Source organism: Myotis myotis, unplaced genomic scaffold (genome assembly GCF_014108235.1).
Source record: "Myotis myotis isolate mMyoMyo1 unplaced genomic scaffold, mMyoMyo1.p scaffold_m19_p_6, whole genome shotgun sequence".
Taxonomy (NCBI): domain Eukaryota; kingdom Metazoa; phylum Chordata; class Mammalia; order Chiroptera; family Vespertilionidae; genus Myotis; species Myotis myotis.
Genome location: NW_023416368.1, coordinates 61,477,143 through 61,501,787, shown reverse-complemented (window position 1 = coordinate 61,501,787; position 24,645 = coordinate 61,477,143). Strand labels below are relative to the sequence as shown.

The following is a 24,645-nucleotide window of genomic DNA, read 5'->3' as shown; positions in this document are numbered from 1 at the left end:
ATGTATTTATAACTGCATCACACCCTTCTTACTTCCTTCCCTGTTACTGAAGAGGAGAAAATGTCCTTCCTGCAGTCTAAAATAATCATTCTCTATGATCTTTCACCCCATATCTTCCACATTTATTTTTACCTTCTAGAACTCTCTTTATTTTTTTAAAATATATTTTTATTGATTTCAGAAAGCAACGGAGAGGGAGAGAAAGATAGAAACATCAATGATGAGAGAGAATCATTGATTGGCTGCCTCCTGCACAACCCATACTGGGGATTGAGCCCACAACCCAGGCATGTGCCCTGACTGGGAATCAAACCAGTGACCTCCTTGTTCATAGGTTGAAGTTCAACCACTGAATAACACTGGCTGGGCTAGAACTCTCTTTATACATAGCCACCTTCCCTTCAACATGAAAACCTGCTTGTATGTCTCGCTCAGATTTTACTTCACAATAGTTTATTATTTTAGTAACTATATGTTCATTATAGCACATTTAGAAAATACGGAAAGGTAAAACAAATAAAATAATTTATAATGTTATCTGCAATGTATACCTTAAATTTTCTTCATGTGCACATAACATACATTAGAGTGTAAACATTCAGATCAAGTTTAAATTTTTTATAGTTTTTTAAAAATGTTTTTATTATTTCAGAGAGAGGAAGAGGGAGAGGGAGAGAGAGAAACATCAATGAAGAGAGAGAATCATTGATTGGCTGCCTCCTGCATGCCCCCTACTAGAGATCGAGCCTGCATGTGCCCTGACCAGAAATCGAAACGTGACCTCCTGGGTCATGAGTCGACATTCAACTACTGAGCCACACTGGCCAGGCCTGAATCGAAATTGAAGTCTTATGTATCTTTATTTCTTTGGAGCACCAGCAGAACGAAGATGGGAAGAAACAGAATGCTTGACATTGACAATTAGGAAAGTCTAAAGGCAGGTTTCTTTTGTGCTGAGAAGAGATCAGAGAATGGAGAGAGGAGGAAATTTATACCCAGGTTGGGAGCCATGACTAATACGGGTCATCTACAAGCTCCTGTAGCAGACAGAGTTCTCACTGCTCAGGAGGGACTTGGAGACTGGGTCTAACAGAGGACTACTTGGAGAGATGTTGACAGATGAGAGCCCCACAGGGTCTGAGTCACCTCTCAAAGACCATCCTTCCTTAACTTTAAAACCACTTATTGTCTGCACTTGTGTCCTGGAGCCCAGGATCTCCACCCATCGATCCCCCATTGGCTACCAAGCAGGAGTGTTTCCGTCTGTGCCACAACACTTCTCTCAGCACCTCTCTGCGTAACTGGCCTGGCCGCTCCCTTTAGCCTTGTCCCAGGACATTTGTGCATATGGAAGGGGTGGGGGTGGGGTGCCCTTGGATATCCTTTCACTAGTGAGGGGAAGCAAGAACTGAACAATCGTGAGACACCAAACCCCAAACTGTTTTCTGTTTATATCATTTAAAAACAACTTTATCCTTTATAATAAAAGGCTAATAGGCAAGTTATACCCTTGGGAGTTCGACTAACCAGGAGTTTGACCGCTCGCTTTGATGTGTGCTGACCACCAGGGGGCAGTGCAGATTGAATGAAGGCCCCGGCCAGCAGATGGCAACCAGGGGAAGGAAGGCCCAGGCCGGCCCTATCCATGCATGAATTTCGTGCACCAGGCCTCTAGTTGAGAAATAATTGACATTTATACTCCATATACTTACAGTGTAAGAAGTTGGTCAGTTTTGACATGTATGGTATTATACACCTGTGAAACTAGCACAATCAAGAATACAACCACATCTATCCTTCCAATTCCTCTTATCCTTTTGTATTTCCTCCCACCCTTCACCAGTCCCCCTCACCAGGCAGCCAGTGATAAGCTTTTTGTCACCACAACTTATTACACATTTCCTAGATGAATGGAATGATATGAATGGAATGACAACACTGCATGTTCTTTTTTATCTGGCTTTTTCCACTCAGCATAATTATTTTGAGATTCACCCATGTCGTGTAATGTATCAATATTCATTCCTTTAACTGATGGTAATATTCCATTGTATTGCTATACTACAATGTGTTTATTTGTTCACTTGATGAACATTTGTGTTGTGTCCAGTTTGGGGCTATTAAAAATAGAGCTGTAATGACCCTCTATGTACAAGTCTTTCTATGGACATACACTTTTATTTCCATTGGATAAATACCCAGGGGTGAAATGGCTAGATTGTCTGGTTGGTGTACATTTATCTGTTTAAAAAATTGCCAAACTGTTTTCTAATGTGGTTAGACCACTTATGTTTCCACCAACAGTGTGTGGAAACATTAAGAGGATTCAAGTTCTTCCATATCCTTCCCAACTCTTGATATGATCAGTCTGTTTGATTTTAGCCATTTTAATAGGTATGTAGTGGTAGCACTGTGGTTTTAATGTGCATTTCTCCAATGACTAATGCTGCTGAACATCTGTTTATATTTTTATTTGCCAAATGTATATCTTCTCCGGTGAAGTGCCTATTGAAATTTCTTGCGCATTTTAATTTATTGGATTGTTTTTACTGTTAAACTTTCAGGATTCTTTATCAGATATATAATTTTAAAATATTTTCCCAAAATGTGGCTTGCCATTTCATTATCTTAACAGTGGCTTTTGAATAGTATATGCTTTTTATTTTGACAAAGTCCAATCTAGATCCATGACTTCTTTCGTGGATCTTATTTTAATGTCATATCTAAATATCATTGCCAACCCAAAGTCATAAAGGTTTTCTCCTGTTTTCTTCTGGAAGTGTTATTGTTTTAGGTTTTACATTTATAGGGTACATTTTCAGTTAATTTTTATGTAGGGAGTGGATAGGATCATAATTTATTTTTTTGCATTTATTAAAAGACCATAGTATCGTCACTTTAAGGTTAATCACCAACATTATATTACGATTTCAAAGACGTAATGAAATGAGACTTGTTGAGGTGCGAATAATAAAGAAACCTGGAGCCAAGGGGGGAAAACAAAAGACCATACATTCCCTACTGAACTGCTTTGCTTCTTTGTCAAAAAATTATTGGACTATATATGAGTGGGCCTATTTCTGGACTCTCTAGTGGGGTTCACTGATGTATTTGTCAGCCTTGACAATTACACTACATTGCCTTAATTCCTGCAGGGTTATTTGTAGCTTTTTGGTAGTCTTTACATCAGATAGTACTATACTCCTTCAATTCTGTGCTTTTTGAAGTAGATTTGGCTACTCTAATTCCTTTGCATAAAAACTAAGACCTTAAGTAATTTATTTAACCTCTCTATGCCTCCCATGTGTTTTCTCACTTGTGACACTATAAGAAAACCTATTTTGTGTTTCTTAAGAGGGTTAAATGAGGTTAGGTTTTATAACAAAGCACATAGCACAGTGCTTGGCATCAGTAAGCAACCAGTAAATTCTGGCTCAACATCCTGGCCATTAACAGGATTCATCTTAGTATATTATCACTATAAAAGAGCTACACCTCTGTCAAATTCACTTAATGGCAATTCCAGTGGTAATTTCCCTAGGACCACATTGACCTCATCATCTATGTATTTGCTGAAATATTTATATTTATATACTATACATTATTTAAGTGATTACATTTCCCTCCTTGCTTCGACTGCTAAGCATTTTGGGAGCAAGTTACACTTCCCATATAAATAGTATACAAGACCTACGGTATGCATCTTCCTTACGTTTGCCTTATGATTTTATTGCACTCACTTTCTTTTACTACAACCTCCTTAACCATTCACCTGACTTTTGGTGCTTATTTTTGTAAGCAAGCTCAAACACTTTGTGCATGGTGATGGAGTGCTAATCATGTTTGAAAGCTGTAGCAAGAGCGGGCTGAGCTAAGCAAACTACAAGGCGTTTTAAACTGACTGACATTTGAATGCCTGATCTATCAACTCACAATGATGGAAAGAAAATAATGCCAATTCTTCTATAGTGGATGTGATAATTTGTACTATTTTATATGAATAAAATGTCTTAGGTTATTGAAATAAGAATGGCAGCAGAAAGGAGCTGAGCTACATTATATCTAGTAAACATGCAACATGAAAATGCCCTGAGCCATTAGGGCCCATACAGAAACTTCCTTTAAAGCCACATGTTTACGTTCTCAAACCTTTGGGAATCAGGAAATGAAACATGATTTTATGTTTCAACCTTTAGACTATCAACTTTTGAACAAAAATGAAAGGGGCAGGCAGTCTTACAAATGTTTGAAAAATTAACTGCAAATCCAGATCAATAGTACTCGATGAATGACTAAGGATCACTTCCAATCACTGTGTAAGTTAAACGTAGCCTGGGAGTTGTATTTCCAAGATCCCACTTCTGGGACTATATCTGAAGAAACCCAAAACACTTGTTCAAAAGAATATATGCACCCCTATGTTCATTTCAGTGCTATTTACAATAGCCAAGATTTGGAGGCAGTCCAAGTGCCCATCAATAGATGAGGGGATCAAACAGCTTTGGTACATTTACACAATGGAATACTACTCAGCTGTAAACAAGAAGGAACTCTTACCTTTTGTGACAGCATGGATGGACCTGGAGAGTATTACACTAAGTGACATAAGCCAGTCAGAGAAAGATGGGTACCATATGATTTCATTTATATGTGGAATCTAATGAACAAAACAAACAGACAAACAAAAATACCCTCAGATGGGATTTTTCTTTCAAAGCAACCACTTGGGAGCCCAGGTGTCAGTCCCTGAATTCAGATGTGATGTGGGAATAGCTTGTGGAGAATTGTGGAGCTCCCCCCACTTTCACAGAAAGAACTCTCAAAACTGGGTCTGAATTCTTAAAAGGGGAAAATATATACAACAGGTGGGTGATATTAACCCCAGCAAGTACATTGCTTTTAATTGATTTAATGTCACAAACCACGGAAACGCTAGTGATTGCCGTCAATAGACACAGAAATTAGTCAAATATGCTAACGTCGTTCCTACAGCTTCAAAAATGTAATGGCCTGTAGTCAACAACCTCACATCTCCTGGAAATGCAGAGATAGGACATAAATGCTAGGGAATTATTTTAACTTTAACGCTTTAATATACACATTACCCCTCAAGTCAAATTCTTTCACTGTAATGACATGGTGTCTTATAAAAAAGTAATAGTTTTGTGCATACAGGGAATGTCTTTGACCCCGTGTATTACGAGAGATGATTGTGATTTAAGGTTTGCAACGCTGGAACTGGTTTTCCAGAGTGGAGAACACAGTGCTGTGGGTTGCCTTGACAACATGCGTTAGTTGCATGAAGAAATCCATGGCAATGCAGGACCTTCTAGTATGTCAAGATTGGAAACTATCTACCAAATTAGGTTAAAAGGAAACTAATCCTGCTGCAAGGCAGTGTTACCTGACCTATAAAATATCAGTTCCCACTTTTTATCATGAACCTTGTTAGGAAACAGATGAAAAATCTAGGTGGGTGAGGCAGTCAGGAAAGCAGGAAGAAAACAGAAAGTGCAAGGGTGCTGTTCAAGAGTCTGCCCCCCTCCCTCTACACCATCGCACCCCCCACAGGATTTCAGGAGTTCCTGCCTCATCTCTGAAAGCTGATTCGGCTAAGAAAAGTGTGTCTTGCCCAGACTCTCTTGATTTCCACCCGAGTCGCCTACAAAGCTCCTCTATGGGGAATAGCACTTGCCCGTATTCCATATTCTTAAATAATGAGCACCATAAGGATGACCACAACAAAGCTGGTTATTAGTTGAATAGAAAACAAAACCTGCTAACGTAAGTGTCCTGTGGTCCAATTACTCTGGCAGGGCTGAGAGGGATTTATCTGCAGTGTCCTGCCTCTAAGACAAAGTCTGTTACTGAAAACCTACATTATTGACCAACTTTGTTTCCTTCCCTCCCAAGGGTCCCTTGGTGACACTGTTCTTAGTACACAGTGTTGATACTCTTCTAAAAATCACCATAAAGCAATTTTAAATGAGGAGTTTGCATTTTTCTTTCATAAATGATTTTTTAAAAGGTAAATGGAGCTCTGCCTTTCTTTGGCTTAGACTGCTGTTTTGAGGGTTTTTTCCCCCCAGCCCCCCAACATAATCTCATGCTGTGATCCACCTAATATTATCAGAGATGGGTCCTGGGTGCATGGGGACATACTGTGTGGCTGGACCTTCCCTTTGTATTTCCTGGCTTTAAGGTCATAGAAGGGAACGGGGACTGGAAGGACACACATTAGGGCAGAGGAGTTGTCTCTAATTACAAAGTTGAGAAACATTAGCACAAGCTCCTCTGAGTTGAGACGGTGTCAGTGGGTGGACAGTGACAGCTGCCACATGTGCAGGGCCTTGGTAACCTAGCAGAGTGTGCCGTTGAGGACAAGAACAATGTTTTTGTTCAAGTGACATTTATTTTCTTTCTCCTGAGTAATAGACAAGCATAATAGATGAACCCATCACCTACATTAAAGGCCACTGTGATTCACGAGGCTTTGTGTCCATTCATGGCAAAAAACCTCACTCCAAGTCTATGAATAATTTAAAGGGTGGCAGTGAATAAATGGAAACTTGCTTTTTAGAAGAATCTTTAGAAGAGACAAATGACTAGACATGGCATCAACAATGACTCCCTAACTGTATAGCAAGCAGAAAAATAGGCATATTATTCAGGAAGCATGCCAAAGTAGGCATCACCATCACGGACAATTTCTTCTTCTTTTTTTTTTATTAAATCTTTATTGTTCAGATTATTACATTTGTTCCTCTTTTTTCCCCCCCATAACTCCCCTCCTCCCAGTTCCCGCCCCACCCTCCGCCCTCACTCCCCACCCACTGTCCTCATCCATAGGTGCACGATTTTTGTCCAGTCTCTTCCCGCATCTCCCACACCCCTTCCCCCGCAAGAATAGTCAGTCCATTCCCTTTCTATGTCCCTGATTCTATTATAATCACCAGTTCATTCTGTTCATCAGATTATTTATTCACTTGATTCTTAGATTCACTTGTTGATAGATGCATATTTGTTGTTCATAATTTGTATCTTTACCTTTTTCTTCCTCTTCCTCTTCTTAAAGGATACCTTTCAGCATTTCATATAATCCTGGTTTGGTGGTGATGAACTCCTTTAGCTTTTCCTTATCTGTGAAGCTCTTTATCTGACCTTCAATTCTGAATGATAGCTTTGCTGGATAAAGTAATCTTGGTTGTAGGTTCTTGGTATTCATCACTTTGAATATTTCTTGCCACTCCCTTCTGGCCTGCAAAGTTTCTGTTGAGAAATCAGCTGACAGTTGTATGGGTATTCCCTTGTAGGTAACTGAGTTTCTTTCTCTTGCTGCTTTTAAGATTCTCTCTTTATCCTTTGCTCTTGGCATTTTAATTATGATGTGTCTTGGTGTGGTCCTCTTTGGATTCCTTTTGGTTGGGGTTCTCCGCGCTTCTTGGACCTGTAAGTCCATTTCTTTCACCAGGTGGGGGAAGTTTTCTGTCATTATTTCTTCAAATAGGTTTTCAATATCTTGCTCTCTCTCATCTTCTGGCACCCCTATAATTCTGATGTTTGTACGCTTGAAGCTGTCCCAGAGGCTCCTTACATTATCCTCACATTTTTGGATTCTTTTTTCATTTTGCTTTTCCGGTTGGGTGTTTTTTGCTTCCTCGCATTTCAAATCATTGACTTGATTCTTGCGCTCCTCTGGTCTGCTGTCGGGAGTCTGTATAATATTCGTTATTTCAGTCCGTGTATGCTTAATTTCTAGTTGGTTCCCCAATATAACATCGAGGGTCTCATTAGTTGTCTTGTAGATCTCATTAAGTTTATCGGCGGCTTCTAAACAGTTCTTGAGAGACCTTAAAAGTGTGGTTCTGAACTCTATATCTTCCATTGACAATTTTGTCCTGTTTCTTTGTCTCCGCATTTTGTTATGCTTCCTTGGTGCACCCCCTAGTGGTCTTTGTGCGAAGTCTTATAGTTAAACCTTGATTGTTGTAGCTAATACCAGGGAGAGTTTGACCTCCAGGCCAAGTGGCTATGAGAATCAGCTGTGTCAGCAGTGAGAGAACTTCTGTCCTCTAGGGAGGTGCTAATCTAGCCTTTGCCTGAGGCTATCCGGCAAATGCCTCTGTGCAGGGCTTGGGGGGGGTGGGTCGCACAGGATCAACAGGGTGGGCTGGAGAGAGCAGTTATGGCAGCTCTCAGTCCTGTCCCCAGGGGCTCTGCCTCTCTGAGTCCCAGTGACCGCTGCAAACCTCGGAGAGAAAGCTGGACTCCCTCTGACTGAAGCCAGACAGTCCCGCTTCTTCTGTTTGAGTCTGGGTCCCTAAAGACTCGCCTGTATCTGGAGCTCAGAGTCTGCGACTCCCTCCCGATTGAAAACACCAACCGTGCCCTCCGCCGCCAGCCCGCTCCGCGCACTCCACACCTCAGAATTTGACTTCAGCACTGCGCCTCCTCTGAGTGTCCGTATGCGTTTCTCTTTCCTCCTAGTTGTAGGACTTCCACTCAGCCAGTGTTCCTGTGGTTCTGGGTGATGTCCGTTCCGTTTTTTAGTTTCACTTTTGAAGTAGATGTTCAAGGCAGCAAACTCCGGCTTTAACCTATGCCACCATCTTGGTTCTCCGACAATTTCTGATTCAATCGTAATCATTAAGATTTCTCCATCAAGATAAGAATATAGAGAATCTAAGCTATAAGCAATAATTTATAATCTTAGCAAAGTCCTTTCACTGTATCAATTAATAAGCTAATCATCACAACTTCCATACAAACATTCTTTTTTTGGGGGGTCTTTTTTTGGGTTATTTATTTATTTATTTATTTATTTATTTTAAAGATGCTTTTATTGACTTCAGAGAGAAGAAGGGAGAGGGAGAAAAAGATAGAAACATCAATAATGAGAGAGAATCATTGATCGTCTGCCTCCTGTATGCCTCTTACTGGAGATCAAGCCCGCAATCTGGGCATGTGCCCTGACCAGGAATCAAACATCACTTCCTGGTTTCGCTCAACTATTGAGCAACACTGGCTGGGCATAATTTTTATTTATTTTTAAAGATTTTTTTAAAAGTTGACTTTCAGAGAGAAAGGAAAGGAGAGGGAGAGAGCGGGAGAGAGGGAGGGAGGGAGAGAGAGAGAAAACATTAATGTGAGAGCTGAACATTGATTGGCTAACTCCTGAACATCATCCACCAGCGATTGAGCCAGAAACCTGGACATGTGCCCTGACCAAGAATTAAACTGCAACCCCCAGTTGTACACGATGACACTCAAACAACTGAGCCACACCAGCCAGCTTTGTTTTAGGATTGATTTTTAAAGGAGATAGATAAATGATGGCCTGTGAGGAGCAGGAACACTTAAGGTGTGATGACTTTGGTTGGGATGTTTATTGAGCTAAAATCAAGGGGTAAGCTGGGAGCTGAATTTCTGCTATTTCCCCGGAGTCACCTGATAACTGTCTATGATTCAGAAATTTGGGTGACTAGATCCTCAATGGGAAGACAGAAGATGTGGGCTATGAAGAAAGGTGGGGGATTATTGTTCTTACAAAAACAGGTTAATCTCCAAGCTTGGTCTTTCTGATTTGAGTCTACATATTAAAGGTGTTTGGAAATATCTTTCTGATGACCAGGCCTTAGTTTACAGGCCTTCCCCAGCTGTGTGGCTGAGTCAGAAGCCATACTGAAGATCAGTGCCAGCCAGCCCCTCTAGGCAAGGTGTCTGGAGGAAGATGTACTTACCTGGTTGCTGAGATCACCTTCCCCAGATAAAGCATATGGTTGCACTAATTGGCGGTGGCTGACACAGGGAGTGGTGGCCCAAGGAAGCCCAGAGGCTGCCAGACATGTTTATTGGGCATCAAGGGGTGAAGAGTTCCTTGCTGAATGCCAAACAGAGGCATTGGTTGCTTAAGGGTGCTCAGTGCCAGAAGGCTCAGGTGAATCAGGTGCTACTACTCCCTTTAGAGTTCGCACACCCATTCCAGAATGCCATAGTGCCTACCACTCCCTGCCCTATTCCCAGTACTGTGCTATTTGTCATTTGCCATCATGAAACCAGACTGTTTCATTCATGTATATTACCTCTCTGGTTTCTGATACAAAATAAACGATCAGTGGGACTGAGCAGCTCCCCACAGACATGGCTGGTGATTTTTCTCAGCCAACCTAGAGAGGGCTGTCTTTGGGAATCCTCCCAGCTCTTGTTCCTGAGACTCATTAGACAACCTTTTCATCTTAATTTTTTATTAAATTGTTCCCCTAGTGGAACAGAGAAGCAGTTGTGAAATTGAAGATTTTTAACCTAAAAATTCTCATCAGCTTTCTGTCAATTATTTAATAGTTGGAATTCTATTAATCCTGTCCAGAGTTACTAAAATAATCTCCCATACCATTTTTATTTATTTTTTATTTTTTTTACTAGAGCCTGGTGAACAAATTCGGCCTGGCCTGTGGGATTGGGACAAAACCGGCTCTCTGACATCCCCTGAGGGGTCCTGGATTGCGAGAGGGTGCAGGCCAGGCTGAGGGACCCCACCGGTGCATGACTGCAGCCAGGGAGGAATGCAGGAGGTTGACCAGACAGAGAGGGACTACGGGAGGGCTCCAGGGCATGTCTTGCTCAGTTCTGATTCACCAGAACCCAGCAGCAAGCTAACCTACTGGTTGGAGCGTCTGCCCCCTGGTGGTCAGTGCGCATCATAGTGACTGGGCAACTGGTCGAATGTCTGCCCCCTGATGGTCAGTGCATGTCATAGCGAGCAGTTGAGCAGCCTTAGCATATCATTAGCATTTTACACTTTGATTGGTTGAACTGACGACCAGACGACCAGACACTTAGCATATTAGGCTTTTATTATATAGGATTTTTTTTTTTTAAATTGATTTCAGGGAGGAAGGGAGAGGGAGAGAGAGAAATATCAATGATGAGAGAGAATCATTGATTGTCTGCCTTCTGCACACCCCCTAGTGGTGATCAAGCCCACAACCCAGGTATGTGCCCTTGACTGAAATTGAACCCAGGAGGGACCCTTCAGTCCATAGGCTGATGTCCTATCCACTGAGCCAAACCAGCTAGGGCTCCCATGCCATTTTAAAGTATATATTTAAAATACTAAAACTAATTCATTTCAAACTCTTTACCTTCATTCAGTAGTGAATCATCTTAACTGGGTATCAATGAACCCTTCTAAGTGTGGCCTTTCAGACACAGCTGGGCTTGGTGAGGTCTTACCTATGAATAGAGTGCAGTAGGAGACTACCAGTCACCTAGGAGATACGCGTTCCTAAATGCCGAAAAGATGTAGCTCAAAAAGTTGTTAGCTTTGTTCATTAATAAAAACTCTTCATCAAAATATCAACTCTTATATTAAACTGGCTCTACATTTACAGAAACCCTAGCCTTCAATAGAATATCTTTCTTGTACTCAACTAAACTGATTTCCTTAGACCTTCGATCTACACTGCTGTGCCTGTGGCTGAGTGGGTAAATCAGCCTACTTGGGGGTAAAACATTCATATGCAAGATAATAACATGGGTATGATGAAGCTGTGGGTGCTATACGCATAGGAGAAACAAAGGAAGAGGAGACACTTGATGGTAGCATTTAGAGAAAAATAAAAAGTTGGAAGGAAGTAGACTTGTGAGAGATTTGTTTTTGTTTGGAGTGAAATCTCACTAATCTTGCTCCTTATATAATGTTGATAATATGACACAAGCATGTTGATGGATGTACAGTGGAGCTAGACACCATCATTCCAGATAGATCATACCAATGTATTCCGCATTTCTCTCTTACTTGTCAATCCAATAGGAAAGGAATTTGATTTGTCTAAAATATTTGCTTTAAAGAAAGCCATATTGATTTTCAGTGCCTTATGGTTCAATAAATTAAGCCAAAAATTTAGGGAAATTTTTTCTTAAGTTGTATGCCAAGATTTGAGAAATTAGAATAATAAATTTAAAATAAAATCCCAACTGAAGAAGAAGAAAATATTTAGCTGGAGGGAAATTTAAATATAGAAGTAATTTAAAACAATCATTATATCATGTTAAGAAATTAAAATGAAAGAAATATAACTTCTTTCTCATTTAAAAAACTCAATCATAAGATGATGCTTTAGGGCAGTGATAGCTTACCTTCTGAGCTCGGCGTGTCAGCATTTTGAAAAACCTAACTTAACTCTGGTGCCATGTCACATATAAAAATTTTTTGATATTTGCAACCATTATAAAACAAAGACTTATATTTTTGATATTTATTTTATATATTTAAATGCCATTTAACAAAGAAAAATCAACCAAAAAAACAAGTTCGAGTGTCACCTCTGACATGCATGTCATAGGTTTGTCATCACTGCTTTAGGGAAATATTTATTTGTAACTGTGTGTGTGTGTGTGTGTGCACGCACACACACACACACACACATGGATGTACATATGCTTCTGCAAATTCTAATTTGATGCTTTTATGCTTTCCATATGGATCACTGTAATACTGATTCCATAATTTTAACCACAGTTTATGTTTCAAGTTTCAAAATACACAATATATAAAAGAAGTTCCTTTTTGTGTCACTTATCCTTGTCAAAACAAAAATGAATTTCCCCAAGGGAGAACTGTATCCTGTTAAATACTTTAATAGTATATCTAACATAAGCTAAGTGTTTCTTTCCAGATCTAGAACAGTGGCATAAGGTGACATTCTTACCAAGCAAATGAGGTTACATCCTTCAAGTGATAATTTCCAGAGAGAGGAACAGTGTTGAAGTAGTATACTATTGGACCTACTAATAACGACTACTGAAGAGAAATATTTCAGCCAACAATGGTTATTCAGGGATTGTTTATTTAAGTCTCCTTTGAGACATCCTCTATCAAGTCCTGCTCTATATTCCAATTCTCTCTCCATAATGTCCTGGTTGCCCAACTGCTAATACCTTCTTGATTAGCCTACATTATACGAAGCATGGAGAATAAAAGAGAAAAGACAGTTATCTTGCTATGTGTTTACAGTTTTTGTAAAAAAAATCTTTTAATGTGGATGGTCTCATAAGTAAAGACCAAACATATGGTGGCTTGTTCTTTTTGAATTACCTTTATTTAGCATTCCCTCTGAAGTTACAGAAAATTCTTGACCCTCACACCACTACCATGACCTTCAAATTTATTACAAAATATTGCAAGTAATTCATCATTTTTTATCTTCCTTGCAGTGGACTGTATGCTCTCTGAGAGTGGTGTTTTTTCCTATCTGGTTCACTACTGAACACAACTGGCATATAGTGGATAGTATAGTGGGTAAATGTATGAACTGGGCATTATTGGAGCCTCCTCAGAAAAATTATTCTGAACACAATTTGCTGCTCAGGGCCAAAACTGCCTAGAAGTTGTACTATGCTTATGGATGGAAGCTTCATAAAAGAATAAGCTCTTCTGTTCCATAGAGAAGAATATATTTCTATTTTGCACAAATGATATCATAATATTAATCCAAGCTGACCAGACAATTTTGTTTTGAAATTTTTAAGACTAATCAACCTGTTAGTATAGAATTTCCTCAAAAGACAAAAGGATGAGGTCATGTAAAAAATCTAAAGTATCTATTAGGAAAAAAAATTAGCCACTTGTTTTTTCTTTTCATAATTATTTGAGATAAGACATACTGGCATTGTTATCTATTCACACTGGAATATTATTTTAACAGAAATATCAATTGTAGTCCTGAAAGCATGAATGGGTTAAGGCAATAAAAAAAATAAAAAACAAGAAAAGATTTTAGTGGAAAAGATAATACTTCGATTGACTTGAATGCTTTTCTTGTAATGATATTCTTTTTGTTATGTTTATTCATCCTTTCCCTTCCCACAGCAATCAGTTAAGTAGCCCATTGGGCTCCTCTTTCTCATTGAACAAAGCAGTGAGAAGGTAAAGGGAAGTGTTTGGCTGTAGACAGCACCACTAAACAGCGAGGAATTTGTTATGGAAAACTTACCTTATTCATCTGAGGAGTGTGAGTTTGAAAATAAAATCATTTCCTAAGATTATTCTCAATCACTTAGACTACCCTTGGGGTTCATATAGCAGTGGAACTGAAGCATAGCAAAAAGATGAGAGAATGAGCATACGTTGCACATTATGAGGATTTTTTTTTTTTTTGCAATGCATATAAAGAAAGCTTTATCTGGCCCCAGAGTAGATCAGATATTTCCTATATTTGTGAAGAAACTAAACAGCAAGCCCACTCCCCCAAACTGAGCTCTGATTATGGGGAAACAGTCTGGAGGCAATGGAAATCTTCATTTGCTAAAGGCTTTAAAAAAAAAATCCTGGAATCCTCAGTAATTTGAGTAAAATTGGAAATTAAGAAGGATGTCAAAGAGAACTCTTAAGATTTCAAGAGCAATGCCAGAATGTCCATGCCCATAAAATCCTTCCCAATGATCAACACAGAATCCTGCCAAAGTTCATCTAGAACTGACTTCAGCTTGTTCTAGACGGAATTCTCTAACTCTTGATTTTTGTTGTTATTTGAAATAGAAAAGCACTAGCTATGTAAAATGTTGAATAAGGGCTAGCGGAGGAACAAAGAAGTGACGGTGGATGCTCTGAGAGCAGGGAACAAAGCAAAACAAAGAAAAGCAGATAGAAAGGCTTTCAAATCACAGCAGACTGGTGGAAGCAGAATGAGGATGAACAGCCTTATATGTGTTTCAAGCTTTTGTGGCTGCTGGTTAATGTTTGCAAAACAAGTGATGTTTATGTAATGATGTAACCAGGTATTAGGAAAATACATGGGATAAAACATGCATGTTTAAGAAGGAAGCTTTTTTAGAAAAAATTTTTATTTTATAAAAATTTCTTTTGAAAGATTGCCATTAGAAATGATTTACATAAAAGCTAAAGTTCTGATGCTTGAAGGGAGAGGATTTCAGCTACTTAAGGCAGTAAGTCAGTGTGATGAGTATAAACTTTAGTATCAGGGAGCTTTGGGGTGATGATATCAAGTAAGTTTGATACTATGTCTCATTTTTTTCATCTTTAAAATGGGTTTTATGCATGCCTACATAAAATGGAATTGTAATGGAGATTAAATTAATTAAGTGGTCTGTTCTAAATATCTGGCACATAGAAGAAATTCAGTATGTGGTGGTTGTATTAGTGAAATTACAAATCCCCACAATGGTTAAGTAAATGATGTGCCAGAAATTTAAAATTTAAATTTCTTAGACGATTAGGCAACATTATTCAACAGAGTCCTGGAAGACCCTAACTAAGAATCCAATCGCATTTCCTGCCCTGTCTAATTTTAACTCTATGAATTGCAAGACCATCTGCTCAGCGGAGAATCAATAATAACCTTTACGCAGTTGACTCACTAGAGCAGCTTATATAGGCTCTTGGCTCCTTTAAAAGATGGGATGCTACATCAAATTAGGAAAGGAAGGAATTAACATAGTATTGCCATGTACAGTTCTTTATTAAAAAAAAAGATATTGTAACTAAATCACCGTAAGTCATTATGGTGGAAATGTACAAATACCAAAATGATTATTCCTTTTTATTTGGCATAATAAGTTCACACAGAACTTATCTATTATGAGCTTTCCAATATTCAATTATTTTTGATCTGCAAAAATGACAAGTGCATATGGCTCAACCAAATTGTTACTAAAGCAAAGGTAAATGATTCACTGCCTCATTTTATCTGTAGAAATGAGACAAGGAATAAATGGATACATAGAGTTGAGTATTTGTGGTATATATTTGTCAAATAGATGTATATGGAAAGCTATGTAAAGAAACATTTTAGGGGAGGACATAAATCGTCAGTAGCATTTGCTATCTTCAAGCTTAGCTACAAATCCAGCAGCTGGTTTCTCCCACTCAGGAGTGATTCAAACCTGAGCCCTATGCAATTCTTCAACTTCAGAACAGGATATCTGTATATATAAAAGCCTAAGTGACCATCGCAACTGAACGGACGACCCAACAGGCTTCGTGGAGAGACCAGGCTGGCAGGGGACTTAGTGAGGGGCGACCAAACGACCAAACAGCAGGCAACGTGGGGTGACCAGGCTTGCAGAGGGGGGAGTTGGGGGTGACCAGGTGGCAGGGGGCGGGCAGTGAGGAGTGACCAGGCTGGGGGGGGGGCAGTTAGGGTGAGCAGGCCAACTGTGTGGGGTAGTTGGGGGTGATCAGGCCAGCAGGGGGAGGGGGGGCAGTTGGGGGCAACTAGGCCAGCAGGGGGGCAGTTGGGGGTGACCAGGCCAGCATGGGAGGCAGTTAGGGGTGATCAGGCAGTCAGGCAGGTGAGCAGTTATGAGTCAGTGGTCCCGGATTGTGAGATTGTTGGTGTAGGTCTGATCCTGGGGATCGGGCCTAAACCGGCAGTCAGACATCCCCCAAGGGGTACCAGATTGGAGAGGGTGCAGGCTGGGCTGAGGGTATCCCCCTCCCCCCCTTGCCTGCACGAATTTCATGCACTGGGCCTCTAGTTAGTTTATGCTTCCTAATTGATATTGTGTCCATTTTGAAACTTCATTGAGTTGTTATTCTGCTTGCTATATTTTTGGCTTTTTTTTTTCTTGGCCCTAGGAATTATTTCTGATGCAGGTAACTCAGAAGATTAATGAGACTTTTTTTTCTTTTTAAAAAATATATGTTTATATTGATTTCAGAGAGAAAGGGAAAGGGAGAGAGAGATAGAAACATCAATGATGAAAGAGAATCATTGATTGGCTGCCTCCTGCACACCCTCTACTATGAATTGAGCCTGCAATCTGGGCATGTTCAGAATTGAACCAGGACCCTTCAGTCTGCAGGCTGATGCTCTATCCACTGAGCCAAACCAGCTAGGGCAATGGGACGTTTCTTAAATGTTATATAAGTAGCTGAGTTACTAACTTAAAGATGATAAAAATTGCTTTTTTCTCAAATAAGCTCTTGATTTAATTTATATTTTAAAGGTTTTCTTCTGGAACATTAACATATCTTGAGGAATTTACTAACTATAGCTTTTCAGGTAGTATTGTTAGCAATTAATGAAGTAAGATTTTGCTGATATCTTTAGAGACTAACTATTAAGCAACAATGTTCATCAGATTATGAAGCTTCACACCTTTCTATTTTAAGAAGCTATTTCATCTCAACAGAATATCCCACTTCCATTGGTTAATGTTAGAAATTCAGAATCATTAGCTAAAGTAATTGTTTCAGGTGATTGTTCTTTAGAATGTTATAAGCTGTAATAGAATTACTGAATTGAGAGCAATTAATTGGATGTATTTCGAATATATTCTAACCAAATGCTATACCTGTCATCTTTTTTTTAAAAAAAATCTTCATTGTTGAAAATAGATCCTCCTCCCACGTAATTAACCTCTTCCAGCCTGCTCCTGATCCCCCACCCCCACCCCTCACCACCCCATTGTCTGTGTCCACGGGTTATTATGCCTGTCATTCTTTTTTAAAAAATATATTTTTATTGATTTCAGAGAGGAAGGGAGAGGGAAAGAAAGATAGAAACATCAATGATGAGAGAGAATCATTGATTGGCTGCCTCCTGCATGCTCCCTCATTGGGGATCAAGCCTGCCACCCAGGCATGTGCCCTTGACCAGAATTGAACCTGGAACCCTTCAGTCTGCAGGCCGACGCTCTATCCACTGAGCCAAACAGGCTAGAGCTATGCCTGTCATTCTTGACGACCACTTAAAAACTACCAAAAGAAAACTGTTGCTGAATTTTAGTGCCATCAAAACAAACCATCTAGAAAAGTTTTGAAATGCCTCAAATCTATATAGTTTGTACCACCTGTGAATCTGAAAATTTATTTAAGTATTATCCGTTTAAGTATTATCCCAGTGCCCCATAGGTTTAAGGAAGAAAGTGAAAGTTTGAAATACTTTTTCTAAGTTTTTAACACATAAACCACAGAGGTAGGAATAGAATGTATGTCTAGGAGTCATGTGTTAGACCGGGAGTTGAAAATTCAAATACCTTCACTAGAACCACAGAGTGCTCAGATGAGTGGAGACTGCACAGTCTCAGGATTGGAAAAAGAGAAAGGGCTGAGGAATGTGGAGAACTTAAAGGCAAATAGCCTTTTGAAAGGACTAGCCATCATCTAGCTCCCAGGTTGTTGTCCTATGGAAATATGGTTCCAGTAAAACCAGATACTGTGATTTTCAAATGCAGATGTGTAGAATTTTACATAATATAATCACCTATTTAAATATTGGTAATTAATTCAAATTTTAATCTTTGTGGATCAAATAAAACACATCAGTGGCCTGTTAGGAAGCAACCTCCGGATGAGATTCTAACATCCTCCGTAGATATATAAATGCTATTAAAAATGAAGGATGTTGACATGCTGTCCTTCATTAATATTTATGACCACTCACAGGAAATATTTATAAGAAAACTAGGATATTTCATTAATCAACAGATAGTAGGTTCCCAGTAGGTTGCCACAACATATTCATTACTAAGAATATATTACTTCAGTATGTAATGAATATTCATATTCATTAAAAAGGATAGATGTATTCACTGCATTTCTCTAGTTTATAAACAGGTTAGTTGAGGCAAAAATAGAATTTCCCGATGGGGTTGTAAATTATTGGTAATAAAATATTAAGAAAGGATCAGAGTTGTATATAAGGGATGATTCTATAAAAGATGAAGGTAGAATAAGAATACTTTTCAAGTTATATATAGCATCATATATTGTTTATTATACAAAATGGAGGAGAGGGTAGACAGTATAAAGAAGATAAAATGTGAATATTTTATTATTCTAGATTGTAACTTTCAAATTGAAATGTTATGTTTGACAAAGTTGAAATGAAAATTTTATATAGATGTAGGTTAAGAAAAAAAACCATGGAGAAATATACAGATGCTATGAAATAATTTGTAGTTCCCTGGAGGGTCAGAAGAGAAATTTACAGAATCATGGAGCACAATGTGTCATGTAGCTTCTCCAGACAACACACAGCATCTCTTCAGTGGATAAAGCAAAGGGCAAGGAGTAAGGGCCCATTTCTGTCTCTGTCATTTGTTTCTCTGGGACCAGAGGAACATAGTGTCATCTTTTTGCACTTAGGTCACCGCAGATGTTAAAAAAAAGACAATGAGTTTCCCAGAGGCATTTTGTGCATCAGTTTTGACATTTCTAAACCACTTGCAGAATTTTAAAATTAAGGCTCCCACAAAGGCAGGGGTTGCTATTCTCTCTCCATAATTTACAGATTTTTAATGAAGACTTGAGCTGGCCCTCCACCAGTCAGATGACTATTGGAATATTCTTGTTTGCTTTACATCTCTGCTCATCTCCAAACCCAGCATGTTCATTTCTAAGCAATGTTCTTTTTATACACTTTTTCTTTGCATTTAATTCAAATAAAAAAGCAGCTATAGACAGATTCATTATTTAAATCGCAGTCTCTATACTCTCATTTGGAAATTGAGGCATCCAGATATGTCAGGCTGCAGTTGGGTAAAAAGATGAATACGTTCCGTGCAACAATCCAGGGGCCCAGCCATCAAGCATGAATTACATGAAGTTCATTTTTCTTTGCATCCTCTACAAGATTTCCTCCACTAGCTTTGAGTGAGATGCTAATTTTATATTTTACTCATATAATTATTTATTCTTTAGAAAAATATAACATAAATGAGGAACTTGTGGATTAAATTTATAGGTAAAAGTATACTTACCTCTGTCTTAGAGTTTGGTGAACATTATGGAAAATACTTTTTCTATATACTCTAATTATATGTGAACCTCCACACCAAATCTCCAAGTAAACATAAACACAGAAGAGTCCACATCTTATAAAAAAAATCATTATCTTCTATTAGCTTAATGCCTGACTTTCAAGAAATTCGATAAGTTCATTCTATTTAATGTAATCTATTATATAACCTTCTTGGGAATCGACCTCAGTAAATAAAATGTTGATTTTAATTTAATAAAATCATTAATTCCCATTAATTCATTTACATTGAATTACAAGAATATTTTGCATATGTATATATGCACACACACATACGTACACACACACACACACACACATATGCACACATATATACATATCCACACAGGCACATATACGAATAAACATTCATACACACACTATTTTTTTTCTTAGTTTGAAGAGTGATGTAAAAATCAGAGGCTCTGGAATATAAAAAACAGAGAAGAAGGAAGCATTATCTGCAAACACTTGGCTGCATTTTACACACTGACTCCCACACGAGGCATGTACTCTTCATGGATATTAGCATATTAGCAAAATCTTACTGGGGAAACAAATGGATTTTTAAAACAAGCCAGCTTTACAAGTTCTCTCGTCCTAAACAACTCCTACAAATACTGTACCTTCCGGAGGGGTTTGAGCTTGGTCTCCATTATGAAGTCATACTTGCAGAGCTCACAGCAGCGCGTGTCTGAGCTCTTGATCCACTGATGGAGGCAGGACTGGTGGACAAAGCGCAGGGTGCCCGTGCAGCGACAGGGTGTGATGAGGGGGCTCTCTTCATCCCCTTCGCAGTGACAGATCCTGGGGAAGGACACAGCAGCCAGGGTGAAATCTCCCACCAATGGATTTCCTCCCTCGTTCATCCCAGGTTGTATTAGGAACTGCACCCTAAGCTTTAGAAGGCATGGCCATTTCATTCCAACTTGATGCTAGAACTGCATCTATGACCGATATTAATTTTCTTTCATTTGCACAGTCATTGGTTGACTCTTAAGTCATGTTAGGAGGCATTAACACTGCTACGCTTCTACACTAAAGCCAATTTTAACAGCACAACTATTGAGCTGTGTCCCAGCTTAATCTGTTTAACAGGTCAGTATCTATGGCATATGCTTTCAAACATAAAAGTTCTAAATTCGAAGTCTTCTAAGGAATGTTGTAATCTGATAATTTCATTCTTTTATTTTGATGATAGATTTACAGGGGCATGGTGTATCATTTAGACATAGGGTATCCTACCAATGAGGAAGAATTCTGAAAAATGTAACATATTACCAAATAATAAAGTGAATATATAATGTCCCACCTAGGAAATCTATCTATATATATAAAAGCAATCGTTCAACTGTTCAACCGTTAGACAGTTCGATCATTCGATCAGTAGCTATGACACACACTGACCACCAGGAGGCAGACGCTCAATGCACAGCCAATAGAAACATGGAACAGACAGATGAATCTCAGAGAGAAGGGGGGAGAGGAGAGGGTGAGAGGAGATTAACCAAACATCTTACATGTATACTAGAGGCCTAGTGCACGGATTCATGCATCAGTAGGGTCCCTTGGCCTGGCCTGCAGGGATAGGGCCAAAACCAGCAGTCAGACATCCCCCGAGGGGTCCCAGATTGCAAGAGGGCACAGGCCAGGCCGAGGGACCCCACCGGTATACGAATCCGTGCACTGGGCCTCTAGTATTAGAAATATTTCCCTAGAAAGATGCACACAAATTTGGTCACAATGAATGGCCTAAACTGTCATAACCATCATTGTTTAAAAGTTACAAAAATTACTGGTTGCATAAAGTTCAAGTAAATCCTATTGTTTCAAAATGTTAATTACTACATCTTCCAAGGAATTCAGATTTCAACTAGTTCACTGAATTACCATGACTCTTAGAGCCATAGATTCACAGTGTATGAAATAATTATTCTCATCTTCAAATTTTAAGACGTAATTAGTTAACCTGAATGTGGTGAATTTAAGTCCTAGTCCTTCAATAAATTCTTATGATTTAACTAGAGGCCTGATGCACACAATTCGTGCATTCGAGGAGCCCCTCAGTCCCGGGGAGTCCTTCAGTCTGGCCTGCATCGTCCGGGATCCCTCGCTCCTTACTGCCCGGCGGCCTGCAGTGGAGGCGGGAGAGGCTCCTGCCACCGCTGCTGCGCTCTCCAGCCTTGAGCCTGGCTTCTGGCTGAGCGGAGCTCCCCCTGTGGGAGCACAATGACCACCAAGGGGCAGCTCCTGTGTTGAGCATCTGCCCCTGGTGGTCAGTGCGAGTCAGCCACGGGTCTTTCCTTCGTTCAGTCGATTTGCATATTAGGGTTTTATTATATAGGATCAGCTGTTAAAGTTGATAATACCATTAATTAGAAATATTTGCTTGAAATCTGTTCAGAAGCAGGAATGGAGCATTGAAAAATATATCTGTATAGTTACTTTTAGAGTTCAGCGACAGTGGTGCCCTGGAAGAATGTTTAAATTGCTGCTACTGCTCTTTCCTTTTCAGTCTGTGTGCTCCGTTCTCCAGAAGCAGGCGTTTTAAAGAGTGGAGTTTTAAAATACACTTCTATCTACCTCAGCTGCCTCCCCAGGGGACATGAAATGGCTGCACAGCTTGTTACTGCAGCAAGATACAGGAATTGAAACCCAGCCCTTCCCTAACCTCAAAATAAAGAAGTATGACACAGGGCAGCAGTACTTGAATCTCCGTTTCTTAAGCAAAAATAAAGCGAGCAAAAGCAAACACTGACTTCTAGAGCCCTAGGGGTGGGGGCGGTGGGATGAGAGCATCGTCCACCTTCTCCTGGACCGAGTTAGGAAGGAACAGTGTTGGTTGTGGCAGCACGAACAAATGGCTGATGTGGTGGGGACAAACTGAACATTATCCGAGAACCAATTTTTAATCTAAAAGCCTGAAATACCTCCTCTTTCCAGAGGTGTAGGTTGTAGGGATCAAGGCTTAGTCTACACCGTATCACACCCATTCCCAACTGCGTGTTGGTTGCACCATCAGGCTCAGTAGAAGACTGCTGAGCAAAGGAACTGTTCCGTCAACACTGACTTATTATAAAAGCAACCAGTGAAAGCAAATCGGGTTTCTGTAGCACTTCATTTTGTTGTGATGCTTATCCCTGGAGCCTTTGAAACTTAATGAATTATAGGGCAAGAGAGGTTGATATTTCTTAAGTCCTCGAAACTCTTCTCTCCCTGCTGTTACACAAAGATACTCCCTTAGGTCAGGGGTCAGCAAACTATGGTCTAGTTCTTCCTGCTGCATGTCCTTGTAAGTAAAGTTTTATTGAAACACACCCATGCACACTGTTTATGTAGTGTTTAGAGCTGTGTTTGCACTATACCTGCAGAATTGAGAGTTGTTGCAGGGACCATATGGTTTGCAAAGACTAACGTATTTACTATCCATCCCTTTACAGAACATGTCTGCTTACTTCCACCTTAAACATGGGCGTTGATGAGTTAAAGACAATGCATGAGTATTTTGAACAATAATAAAAATCCGGCTTACGAAAAATTACCTCAACTTCTGCAAGGAACAGAAGTTGAAGTAAAGGTTACGTAGAGAAGCACACAATAAAAGTGAAAGTCCCTCCTGACCTGGCATGGGAGCTGCTGAACCATGAACAGTCTGCAGGGACAGGGAGCACAGTTTCTCATTTGAAAAATAAAAACTAGCAGTTAATGCCATCTGATAATTCATCAACAACAAATAATTGTGTAAAAGGAATACGGCTCAGCCATAAGGAAAGATGAAACACTGCCATTTGTGACAACATGGATGGACCTTGAGAATATTATGCTAAGCAAAATAAATCAGACAGAAAAAAAAGCAAGGGCCATATGCTTTCACTCATGCGTGGGATATAAAACTGAAAACAACAAATGAACAAATAAGAAAAAAACTCATAGACACAGACAACAGCAGGGTGGGTAGCAGGGGTGAGTGAGGTGGGGAGGGTAGTAAGTAGTAAAGGGGATCAAATATATGGCAACGGAAGTAGATTTGACTTTGGGTGGTGGACACACAGTGCAATATACAGATGATGTATCACAGAACTGTACACTTAAAACTTACATAATTTTATTAAGCAATGTCACCCCAGTAAATTTAATTTTAAAATGTCAAAAAGAAAATAGGAATGTGTGAAATGCTGCACAGCTGTCAAGATGATTCTGAGGCTCTGATTTTTTATTGACATGAAAACGGTAATTTATTCATAAGCAGATTTAAACAACGACCTTGATGGTGACTGAATTCAAACTGATCTGAACCGTTTACTGACTGTATAGTCCAACTTGCTGTATCTTATAGACTCCTTTAAAAATTTTTTTTGCTGAAACTGTTACCTGAAGTACCACCAGCATTTTTTTTCATAAAATTAAGATTAATTCATTTTCATTCCCATTTCACAAATTTTATTTTTTACATTATTTTAACATTTTGAACTTTTCCCAAATTATCCAAATGATGTTGGATCCCAGGAGACTTTTTAAAACCATGTTGAGATTGTTCTAAATGAATTTAAGAGCTAATTATAAACTTCAGATATCTACTAGAAATAAAAAAATGTAATAATGCCATTACAGAAAGAATTAAACAAATCTGAAATTGATATACTTCATACAAACTACAATTGCTAAATTATAAATGAAAATATAAACATGCTTTTTCCAACAGAATAACTGTGCGCACAAAATGATTTCAACAATGAAACTGCATTGTAAAACATTCATAATTTTAATGCATGTTTACCTTATGGGAAATTATAGTTTACGATTTGAGTGATTCTGTAAAATCATTGGTGATCTCCATTGGTGTCATTTTTTGGCATTTTAGCATATGAACTGGCTGCTTAGA

The 24,645-nt window shown here is 39.2% G+C and overlaps 1 protein-coding gene across 1 annotated transcript in view; it reads right to left on the bottom strand.

The window, feature by feature from the left end:
* The window catches only part of LOC118658034 (E3 ubiquitin-protein ligase MARCHF1-like), a 76,957-nt gene that overhangs the window by 24,051 nt on the left and 28,261 nt on the right, over positions 1-24,645 (bottom strand). The window contains exon 2 of the mRNA XM_036312897.1: positions 20,390-20,570. Within this exon, the coding sequence (XP_036168790.1) occupies positions 20,390-20,570 (181 nt within the window). The remainder of the gene's footprint in view (positions 1-20,389; positions 20,571-24,645) is intronic.